Source organism: Grammomys surdaster, unplaced genomic scaffold, assembly GCF_004785775.1.
Source record: "Grammomys surdaster isolate TR1022 unplaced genomic scaffold, NIH_TR_1.0 127, whole genome shotgun sequence".
In the NCBI taxonomy this organism is placed as follows: Eukaryota; Metazoa; Chordata; class Mammalia; order Rodentia; family Muridae; genus Grammomys; species Grammomys surdaster.
This window is the reverse complement of record NW_021604585.1, coordinates 5854856-5866955: the sequence shown is the minus strand read 5'-3', so window position 1 is coordinate 5866955 and position 12100 is coordinate 5854856. Positions and strand designations below refer to the sequence as shown.

At 43.7% G+C, this 12100-nt stretch overlaps 1 protein-coding gene across 1 annotated transcript in view; it reads right to left on the bottom strand.

The window, feature by feature from the left end:
- Positions 1–11658, bottom strand: part of Ppp1r36 (protein phosphatase 1 regulatory subunit 36) — a 19542-nt gene extending 7884 nt beyond the window's left edge. The window contains exons 1-6 of the mRNA XM_028789049.1: positions 11554–11658; positions 10219–10283; positions 3785–3871; positions 2363–2460; positions 2204–2270; positions 1406–1504 (exon numbers count right to left, since the gene is read on the bottom strand). Of these exons, the coding sequence (XP_028644882.1) occupies positions 1406–1504; positions 2204–2270; positions 2363–2460; positions 3785–3871; positions 10219–10283; positions 11554–11622 (485 nt within the window). The 5' untranslated portion in view covers positions 11623–11658. The remainder of the gene's footprint in view (positions 1–1405; positions 1505–2203; positions 2271–2362; positions 2461–3784; positions 3872–10218; positions 10284–11553) is intronic.
- Between the last annotated feature and the right edge of the window lie 442 nt (positions 11659–12100).

Below are 12100 nucleotides of genomic sequence, written 5' to 3'. Positions count from 1 at the left end.
GCAGTTAAGAGCACCGGTTGCTCTTCCAGGGGAGCCTGGCTCAACTCCCAGCACCCACAGTACAGCTCACAACTGTCTCTAACTCCAGTTCCAGAGGATCCAACACCTTAACATAGATACACATGCAGCCCAAACACTGATGTACATGAAATTAGAGAGAAATTAGAGAGGGAAAGGGGGGGAAGGGAAAGAAGGAGAGGGAAAGAGAGAAAAAAAGAGGGAGACAGAGAGGGAGAGGGAGAGAGAGAGAAAGCAGATTCTAAAGATTACAGAAATAAAGTAAGCTATCCCATTACTAGCATCCTAGAGCTGGGGGGATGATTCAGTAGGTAAAGTGGTTGCTGCTCAGGCTAGGGATCCAAGCTTGGACCCCGAATCTATGTGAAAACTTGGCATGGTGGCAGGCATCTGCGACCTCAGCTCTGAGGGGAAATGAGACAGACAAATCCCTGGGGCACTTGGCCAGCCAGTCTAGCTGAGAACCAGCAAGCACTGAATACAGTAAGAGGCCCCGTCTCAGAACACGGTGGAACTGACAGAGGAGAATCCGGATAGATACCTCAGGGCTCCACATGCTCGTGCATTGGGTGAGCATACTACCCCGCCCCCACATGCATAAACATGCATACACCACGTGAATAAACATGCATATACCACACACTCACACATACACATGCAAACGCATGCACACACATGTATGCACAAAAAAAGGATACAATTTTAAAAAAAGGAATTATTTTAAAATACTAGCATCCTAGTGTTGACTACATATAATCATCATAATATTTTTTTAGTCATTGACTAAACCTATAACTATTTATAGGTTGGATAAAATAATTATTTAAATTAACTTTAGATATATTTCATTGTGTATCTTTAAAAATAAAAAATTTAAAATTTCTTATCAAAAATATTAAATAATATTAAAATAAAAATTTCTAATAATGTATCTGAAGAATATAAAAAGAGACACAGTATTAGAAATTTTGGGCCCAGTGGTGGTGGTGCAGGCCTTTAGTCTCAGGACTTGGGAGGCAAAGGCAGGTGGATCTCTGAGTTTGAGATCAGCCTTGTGTACAGGGTGAGTTCCAGGACAGCCAGGGCTACACAGAGAAACCCTGTCTTGAAAAACCAATAATAATGATGACGATGATGACGATATAGAGAATTTTAAATTGCAAATATGGCTTTCATTATATCTCGTCATTGAACAGTGCTGACCTATGCTTGCTGGAATGTTTCGTTATGAGAATTTCTGTGTGAACTGCTCACTATGCTTTAAAACAAAGCAAATTCTCCTGTATAAAATGTTTCCTAGACCAGAAAGACAAGATGCCACCATCTGCTCAGCCTAGGTAAGGCTGCCAGTAATAAAGCTTAAAGCATATTATGAAATCGTACTCACACCATGTAACTCTGGGGCTTCTTTTCCATTGAGAGTCTCTCCAGGTAATAAGACAGATAGTACAACAGGGCCATGAGGAAGCTGTCAAGATTCTTATTCCTACAAAGAAATTGAAGACAAAAGAAAAGCAGAAACCAACATCGGGTTTCTCATAAAGCACAAAGGGACACAGTATGAGAATAAATAGAAATATATGGTTCTAAGTCTACCACAGACTTACTACCCACTGTGCTGGAGATGTAAAAGGCGCCTGAAAAAGACTCATTCCTGGATAGTAAGATACCAAATTATTAACGTGTTGTTAATTATTTCACTTCACAAGTATTCGTTCTCTAAATAACATATTTCCATGATTTGTAAAATGTACAGGCTGGACTTGGTGGTTCATACCTGTGACCCTGAAATCTAGAGGATCTCAGGTTCCAGGCCAGCCTGGGCTGCTAAACATAACCTATAGAGAAAACTTCTCCATACCATAACCCTATTTCGATATATAAGCAAAAGTACAGAAGTATATAAGTATATGAAGCAAACATACTCTTCTCCTGCGCTTTTTTTTTAAAAAACATCTCATTCTGGAGATTCAAACGCCGGTGCCCATATGCAACTGTCTCTCACTCCTTGCTCTAGGACTTAGGAGCTCCTGTGGCCTCGGGGAGCTCTCCCAGACTCTAGTCTCTGAGAGGATGACTTACACGGAGGCACCATGTACTCTTTCTAAGGATCAGACCTGTATTCACTTCTGAGACAAAAGTCCCTGTAAAAGGGGAAGGGTGCACACTGTCTCATCAGCTGTACCTCATAAACGTTGTGAAGGAACAGATCCGCTGCATCTCAGTATCCTGGAGGGAGAGCAATGCAACAACTGAAAGAGAGGAGGCGGCCGTTAGACAGAGGTGAGGAGACACACGGGAGGCCGGAGGCTGCACTGAGCAGTGGGGGAAGAAAGTGGCTCACACTTGACATCATCCAGCGTGACATTGCCCTGCTGACCTCGTTTCTCCAAAGCCTTAGCTGATTTTTCATCCCTTGAGGCAAACCTCTTATCTGTCAACCTGTTTGAAAATAGAATAGTGTCAAGTGATTTTTTAAAAAGTTATTTGTATATAATTCGCAGGAGTGTGCATTACATTTGTGCAGTGCTCAGTGAGGCCAGAGGAGGGTGTTGAATCCCCCAAGGACAGTTACAGCCACCTGTGAGCTCTGGGAGCCAAATCTGTGTCCTCTGGAAGGGCAGCCAGTGCTCTTAACCTCTGAGCCACTGCTCTGTCCCTCAGAATATTTTAAAAGATTTAGCTGTGTCTAATATATCCTGAGATGCACAAGGAATTGACTTGTAAAGTTTAATTTAATGTAGTATTCATTATTTCAAAATGCACTTTATTGAACACTATCTGTTATGCTGGAAGTGGAAGCATGCAGACTGACATAAAATATAAACTCAAATAGATCATTTTTGTTTGTTTGTTTGTTTGTGTTTTGTTTGGTTTTTTGAGACAAGGTTTCTCTTTATAGCCCAGGCTGTCCTGGAACTCACTGTGTAGACCAAGCTGGCCTCGAACTCAGAAATCTGCCTGCCTCTGCCTCCCAAGTGCTGGGATTAAAGGCATGCGCCACCACTGCCTGGCTTGTTTTGTTTTCTTAAGACAGGGTCTCTCTGTGTCATCCTGGCTATCTTGAAATCCACTCTATAGACCAGGCTAGCCTCCAGCTCAGAGATCCACCTGCCTCTGCCTCCTGAGTGTTGAGATTAAATTCACATGCTACCACTGCCCAGCTTTCAAATGGATCATTTATATCACTTAATGGTTTTAGGATGTGATTCAATTTGCTAAGAATGCATGAGGTCCTGGATTAAATTCCAGGATGGGTGGATGGGTGGATGGGTGGATGGGTAGATGGATGGATTGGTGGGTAGGTGGGTGGATGGGTGGATGGATTGGTGGGTAGGTGGGTGGATGGATGGATGGATGGACAGATGGATGGATGGATGGATGGATGGATGGATGGATGGATGGATGGATTGGTGGGTAGGTGGGTGGATGGATGGATGGATGGATGGACAGATGGGTGGATGGATGGATGGATTGGTGGGTAGGTGGGTGGATGGGTGGGTGGAAGGAATTCTGGTGTTACTGCTATTTTCAGATTTTAACTGCTATTTTCAGATTTTAACAACTTTGAAATGCACTAGTAGCCATGTTATCAAGGGAATGAATGTCTAGGGGCTGTTTGTAAAACCAATTGTAATTGAGATCCTGCCTGTGTTTCCCTTGACGGGTATTTTCATGACAACCTAGGAAAATGGGACTGGTGTTTCTTTGTGTTTGTAAAGACAAGTGAGCCCACTGAGAAATGCCGTGGTCAAAGTGAAGCCACCTTTCTGAAGCTCTGCCGTCCATCTCAGCGAAGTGAACTGCCTTCCCTTTCTTGCCTTTCTCCTTGAGTTCTATTGCGGGTGTGAAACTGCAACGAAAAGGTATGGTTAGGGACTTACCTTTTCCCAGGGGATGCCAGACCCTACCGGGGGATGCCAGACCCTACCGGGGGCAGAGCTCATGTAGCCTGAAAATTGGCACATATTAGCCGTGTTCAAACCAGGGTGTATTTTACATGTGGAACCACTATCAAGAGGAAGGTTCACACCTCCGACTCCCACTCAGCTTCTAGAATAAATATCACCATTCATAAAACATTTCTGTCTGAACACCTTGTGGTAACGTCACAAAGAGCAAGCTCATAAATGCAGAAGACTTCCTGTGTCTATTGAGTACTCTGACAGGCTGCGTACTGTTAGGCAGCATCTCATCCCTCATTCTATGAGGAAAGCATCAATGCCATCATTTTCACACCAGGGAACTGGTCAAGCCCGAACAGGCTGCAAGGCCTCGAGGCACAGAGCTGTGTACTTAGTCACCAGGCAGCTCTGCCTCTCAAGCAGCCATCAGAGTTTAGCTGCCCTGGTGTGTGTGTGTGTGTGTGTGTGTGTGTGTGTGTGTGTGTGTGTGTGTTTTCTTAAAGAGAAAGCACACACAAAAAAAAGATTTCATTCATTGTGACCATGTTGGGAAGGGCAATGAGATCCAGGGCAGGGGAATTAAAGTTTGAATAGAGGGCCAGGGATGTGCACTTCTAAGCAGTCCCAGTGAGGTGTGGTCTCTGCTGTCCCCATGGTCTGGCCTTCAGTCTCCTGCTGTAAGGTATTCAGACAAATTGCTAGGACTCAGTGAAATCTCTTCTCTGGTGACAAGTTCCCTCAACCACACAATTCAGGAGCTATATGGGAGTAGTGAGTCTAACAGACCATGATGAACAAATATAAACTGAGGCCCTACTATGTGCTATCTATTTCTATGGACAGGAGATTGTGTCTGAAGTAGAGCCAACACCTAGACTGTCTAGAATGCCATGTCAAACACAACAGTTTGGTGGCTTACTGGAGGCTACAACTTACTTTTCTTATTTATTTATTTATTTATTTATTTATTTTATTTCTACTCAATTGGAATAATATATTGGCTTTTTGGAAAATGTGAACAATTAAAAGAAAATGCAAAGACTTACAAAGAGACAGCATTGAGAAATACAAAAGAAAGCGTTCTTGGGCTGACAGCTATACAATGTCTAATCTATAGTTTACAGAAAGTATCTAATTTTATAATTTTTTTCTCAAATCGTAATTATTCACACAGGGGTTATAAACACAGAAAGGCAGGATGTGGGGAAGGGAATGACACTGGAGTGTGGGTGTTCAGGGGGAATACAGATATCTTCAGAATCGGGAATCGGATGGGTGAAGGTTCAGGGGACAAGTCACTATGACTCTGCCTATGTCTTGCTTATCCTTATCTAAGTTTGTATTGTCTGCCCAGGCTACCTATTTACAAGGTCTATGACTACTCAGGCTTATAAATTTCCACAAAAGCTGCCTGTTGACATTAGCTTATAGCCATCTATTTCAATGTTTTTCCACTGAGACCCAAGACTTGGTGTTAGTATACATGTATGACAGGCCTATTGCTGATTTTAGGCCTATGGCTGATTTTAGGCCTACAGTGTGTAAGCAGGGCTGCCCCTGACATCTCCTCCCTTCTCTAATTGTAGAAAGGCTGTGGCAATTCTAAACTTGCGAAGGCGGGGATAGAGGCCTGACCTCCAGTATTTGAAGGGGACCTTGTAATGGCTCCCGTTGTTGTCCAGTGAGGCATGAGGGCCATGCCCGTCCCGATGTCTTTTTCCTGGAGAGGGGATACTTTTGACATCAACCCCTATGCAGTCAGGCTTGTCCCTCAGGGAACCCAGATAGATATTTTTATCTTTTATTTATATTCCCTTGCAGTGCTTAGCCTCGCAGCCTAAGCAAGAATTCAGATCGACTGTCAGAGGGGGTTCTGGGTGGCCCCTCTCTGCCTGGTCTAGGGTTAGAAGTCCCCTCTTTTATGTTGGGTGGAGATGAGTTTTGGACAACTTACTTTTCTAACCCAAGCAAGTAGCTTCACCTCTGCCCGACATTGTGTCTTACTACTAAGTTTAGGCATACATGTAGTAACATAGGCATTTTTTCCCACATTTGATCATTCTCTAAAAATGAGGAGACCAGGCTTGACTCATTATCTCTTTCCCAGATCCCACAAGGAGATTTTTTGAGAAAGACTACCCCATGGGAATAAGAGAGTTAGTTTGGTACTTTCTTCTAGGAGGTTAGCCAACCTCCTGGCAATAGCCATGTTGTAATTAAAATGTTAGCTCCTAAAGGCTGGAGAGACAACTCAGTGATTAACATCACTGGCTGTTCTTGCAGAGGACCCAGGTTCTATTCCCAGCACCCACATGGTGGCTCACAACCATTTGTAAGTACAGTTCCAGGAGATTTGATGCCCTCTTCTGGTCTCTTCTGTCACTAGGTACATATGTAGTGCACAGACACACAGGCAAAACATCCCCACACATAAAATAATAAAATAAACTCTTAAAAAGTCTTCTTACAGCCAGGCCATGGTGGTGCACACCTTTAATCTCAGAACTCAGGAGGCAGAGGCAGGTGGGATCTCTGAGTTCAAGGCTAGCCTGGTCTATAGAGTGAGTTCTAGGATAGCCAGGAGTACACAGAGAAATGTTTTGTCTTGAAAAGCAAAAAACTAGTAAAAATAAAAATAAGAGTTCTTTCAATAATAGCCTTAAAGGTATGCTTCCTCTCAAGAACCGTGTGAGGAATATTTCCTGAAAAGTTTTTTTCTTTTTTTTTGGTTTTTCGAGACAGGGTTTCTCTGTGTAGCCCTGGCTGTCCTGGAACTCACTCTGTAGACCAGGCTGGCCTCGAACTCAGAAATCCGCCTGCCTCTGCCTCCCAAGTGCTGGGATTAAAGGTGTGCGCCACCACCGCCTGGCTCCTGAAAACTTTTAATGTGTACACTAACAAAGGGAAACATTGGGCAATTGTAATGTTTGACCCTTATTTGAATTCTCATCAGAACAAACATAAAATATGTCAGATACTAGGAGCCAGCTGAATGCTAACCGAATATTTTATATTAAGGCTTATATTTAGGCATGCAAATAGTAATTTGGTAGATTTTTCTAGGTCTTTATAGTTTGAAGTACATGCTGAAATTTATTGATCAAATTATATGACATGGGGTTTGCATCACACACTCACACACGCACACACACACAGCCTGAGGGGTAAGGTGGACGGCATGTAGAGTTATTACCTCTGTCTGTCTTCATGGGGTGGGGGCCTATTCTTTAGACTGGCATCACTTACATTGTACATATAAGTCCCAAGTATACAGTCTGAGGACGTTTTTAACATGTATGTACCCGAGTGACTACCACCACAACACGTGAGCCATTTCCAGCACCTCAGAAGCTCCCTGCACCTTCCCTCACAACTACTAATTAGCTGCTATAAAGGGAACTTTTGATCCTTATCATTACAACGTTTTGTTTTCTAAAAAAAAAAAATTACTAAACTATAATTTTTGTGGTTGAAATTTCTTGGCCATTATTATGTCTCATGATCCATATTTATTTTTTTCAATAATTTTTTTTCTTGGTTTTTCGAGACAGGGTTTCTCTGTGTAGTCCTGGCTGTCCTGGAACTCACTCTGTAGACCAGGCTGGCCTCGAACTCAGAAATCCACCTGCCTCTGCCTCCCAAGTGCTGGAATTAAAGGCGTGCGCCACCACCACCCAGCTATCAATAAATTTTTACTTTGATAAATTTTTACTTTTATTTACTTATTATTATTATTAATTTATTTGTTTATTTATTTAGTGTGTGGTGTGAGTGCAGGCATTTGTGTGACATCCATCACACAGCTGGGAGTCAGTTCTTGTCTTCAGCCTGGATTTATGGTAAGGTTTCATCCTGTATCTGCCAATTAATTCATCGTCTACTCCAGGCAAGCCTGCCCCTCCCTGCTGGGATTACAGATGTGCACCACCACAGCACACTGTTCCACGTGGGTTCTGAACCCAGGACCTCTGGAAGAGCAGTCAGTGCTCTTAACCGCTGAGCCATCTCTCCAGCCTGTTTCTTTTCTTTTTAATTGACATAATTTAACATGTGTGTGGAATGCCCATCACAGCAGCACTTACCATGGCTTTTGTGATGAAATCATTCATAAACCTGTCTATGATGATGGAATGAACCATTATTTTAACCTATATCTTATTGGAGGGTGGGCATTTTATTTTTATTTTGAGACACAGTCTCATGTAGCCCAGGCTGGCTTTGAACTCTAGCTCAGGGGCTGCCCTTGAAACTCATTATGGAGCCAAAGCTGGCCTTGAATTCTTCATTCACCTGCTTTTAAGTCCTAAGTGCTGAGATTACAGACATTTACAAACTATAACCTTTGTTCTTTTTGCTGTTGTTTTTGTTCTTTGATAGCTCTGAATCAACAGGAAACATAGGAAGCCCTTGAACTTAACAATCGTCTTGCCTCTATCTCCCCAGAGCTGGGTCTACAGACAACTACTACTGTGTCCGGTCCCCCCCCCCCCAAAAAAAAACTTGGACTTACCTGGCCTCCATGGACACGCACTTCACACTCATATGCGTAATTAAAAAGTAAAACTGAAAACATTTAGCTTATTAATATATTTCATGACTATGAAAGTATATTGAACTTTTACCTTTAAACTTATTAGTAATCTTAACTATGAAATACTATGAGATTAACACTCAAACTTAGTTTGAAAAGTACTCTCAATTAACCTTCTTTATATAGAAATTCAGTCCACAGAGCCAGGCAGTGGTAGCACATGCTTTTGATCCCAGCACTTGGGAGGCAGAGGCAGGCTGTGAGTTCGAAGCCAGCCTGGTCTACAGAGTTAGTTCCAAGACAGCCAAGGCTACACAGAGGAACCTTGTTTTGAAAAACAAAAACAAAAAAACAAAAAACAAAAACAAAAACAAAAAAAGAGGGAGGAGGAGGAGGAAGGGGAGGAGGAAGAGAAGAAGTTCAGTACACGGAAAGCACACACGGAAAGCACACACGGAAAGCACACACGGAAACCGTAGTCACATTAGTATTAATGGCAGTTAAGATTTGCCCTCCTGTGGCTACCCTGTCTAACCCTCTAGCTTTTCTAATCTAGCTCATACTCACTGTGTGTGACGTCACAGGAGCTGCTGGACAGGATTTCCCTGACATCTCAGAAGAAAAAGACAAACCTAAATGACGGCTTTGAAAATAGCAAGCTACTCAGAGACGCTGAGAGAAATAGCCTATAAAGTACAAATGCTTGCTGGGATGTACCTTAGTGGTAAGATGCTGGCCTGACATGAACTAGGCCCTGGGCTCAAGACCCTGGGCTCAGTATGGTAAGACAAAAATAAAGCAGAAACATTTAATTTTGAATCTAATGGCAAGTCTTGGAATTCTCTAACAATACATCGAATGCCTTTTATTTATAAAACTTAAGTACAAACTACATGTGCTTTAACCAACTCTCTTCTGGACCTTCAGCTTCACCTGCCCAACAGCTTACGAGACATCTTTATATGAGCCTGCAATCTTAAACATATCATTTCCATAACACCCAGCCCAGTCCCAAACCACTGGCACCATGAGGATAAGGAGTGGGGTGGGGGCGCAAGCAAGTGTGGGATGGGAATGTAGCTGAGGAATAGAGTGTCCACCTCGAATTCCTGAGGTGCTGAGTTCAATCCCCAACACAATGAAAAACATGTATCTTGAAATATACAATTGTTTGGTACATAGCTGTGCTGCCCTGCCTGGCTTAGATACAGGCTCGCAGTCAGCATCCCAAAAGAAGATTAAAACTAGGGTTTTTTTTTTCTCCCTTAAGCTAATCATTTTAATATTACAAGATTTACTAGAAACTGCAGAAGGTGGAATGTCATCTCGTTAATTTGAAGTGTAATTCTGTAACTTAAAGGGCAATTTTACAGAGTAGTTAAGAACATGGCCTCTGAGCAAAGCAGATCTACATTTTAAACCATCTCAGTCGACTGCGAGTTCTGCACATGGGACCCGCCATCTAATCCCCTCAAGTTCCTTAGCTCTTTAAAAATCTCAGCTCCTTAACTATGAACTGATCGGATGCTTCAGAGGGTCGCTTAAATGATCAGGACAACAGCTAGGTTATAGAAAGCGGCTCACCAGACATTATCAGAAAACAGAGTCTTTAAAACTGTTCAGCAAAATCACTATCTTCAGATAGATTTCATTTTACTTTTTAAGATTCTTCTGTATAGCTTAGTACCCCCTGCCTGCAGCACATGTAATTGTCACATAAATGCTTTTATTTTTTTTTTTTAAAAAAGTTGTATTAAACTTTACCTTCTAAATTCCAGAGTTTTTGTTTCGTCTTTCCAGTACCACATTCCTAGTCGTAGTCCACATTGCTGTGAAATGAAATGATTGCATCATATATAACTAAAAGTCACTTTACAACCCACATGTCCCCACAAATCTTGAATAATTCCTGCTGTTCTCTCGTTAATTCTATCAAATTAATCACATGGAAGATGTCCTTGAGTTTCTGATCCTCCTGTCCCTACCTCTCCGTTGGTGGGATTGCAGACATTCGACGGTACCCCTGGCTTATGTGATTCTGGGAATCAGGATCCAAAACAGGGATGGGTGCAAGCTAGGATGTCACTCAACCACCTAAATGACACCCCGGCCTATTTCATTTTATGTGTATGGATATTTTGCTTCTTGTGTCTGTATCTGTACACCATGTGTGTGTGATGCTGGCAGAGGCCAGAAGAGGGCATCAGATCTCCTGGAGTTGGAGTTGGTCATGAGCCGATTTGTGGGTGCTGGGAATTGAACCTGGCACCTTCAGAAGAGCAGCCAGTACTCTTATTCACTGAGCCATCTCTCCATTGTTTTGTGTTTTTTTTCTTGGTTTTATCCTTTTGTTTTCAAATGTGGTTTCAACATGGAAAAGGGAGAAAGAATGAAGGAGAGAAAGTGGGACAGCAGGCAAGGGGAAGGTGGGAAGGGAAAGGGAGGAAGGAAATTTAGCTCAAGGCTAGTCACAGACATTCAGAAGATGCCATACAGCAACCTTTGGTCTAGATTTAAGTTAGACTCCATTAAAGAAGAAAGGAAGGAAGATAGAAAGGAAGGAAGGAAGGAAGGACGGTAGGAAGGACGGACGGACAGAGGGAGGGAAGGAAGGAAGGACAGCTGTCTCTGACGTCCCTACTTTCAGGGACAGAATTTCGCAAGGTAGCAGGGCACAAACAACCAGCCCTTGCTCCCTCCCCGGGTCCTACCCAAAGCCCAGCTTCTCCTGTAGTCGGACTACCTATCTCACAACCACATACAGAAAGGAGCGGACTTTCATAACGATCTACACAATCGTGTGGGAAGCCAGACAGAATTCAATTTCCACAACACACCTCTTTACTTTTGCGTTTGGGGGCAAATGTGCTCAACTGTTCTTGAGAACTGCAGGTACCAGACGAAGGCGTCGACCCCCCTACGGAGGAGCCCGAGCGCAGAGAACAGGACCAGGACGCCAAGTGCCGCCCTGGCCTCCCTATAGAGTCCCGCTGGGCTCCCACGATGCCTGCTACACCGCCCGCCACGCCGAGGGCGGGTCCCGGTCAACACTGCCCTCTGGTCACCCGGCCCCGGAGCGTGCGGCCAGGCTGCACTTACGTCCAGCCGGGTGGAGGATTGCCCGACAAACTGCCTCCTCCTGGAGTAAAACTCTGGGACGGAGAACATGTCTCACCCTTGAACATCACACCCGCGTCACCTGGGATACCGCCACGCCGCCACCGGCTGGCGCCGGAGGGGCGGGGCTTCCGCCGGACGGGGGACCCTAAGCACTCTGCGTGTCCCAACCTCTGTTGCGCTCGCGGCCTGCCCGGACTTGACGCTTCCTGCAATAGTGCCCCCGCCCCCATGAACCCCTCACGCTGTGCTTTAATTGGAGTAACTAGGTACAATCCTATAGGAAAGAAAGACCTGTTCCAAGACCTTGGCTAGCACAATGAAGCTGAAGCACAGCGGACCCTAGCTTGATTTGGAGAGTTCGATTAATGGAAGAGATTATGGGCACGGAAATAAAATGGGTTTTTTTTGGCAGTTCTGCTTAACTAGTGGAACCTGGTTTTAACCTACTTCTGAAAATATCCACTTCTCCAGGACGGTGGTGGGGCATGTCTTTGAATCACAACATTCGAGAGGCAGAAGTAGACCT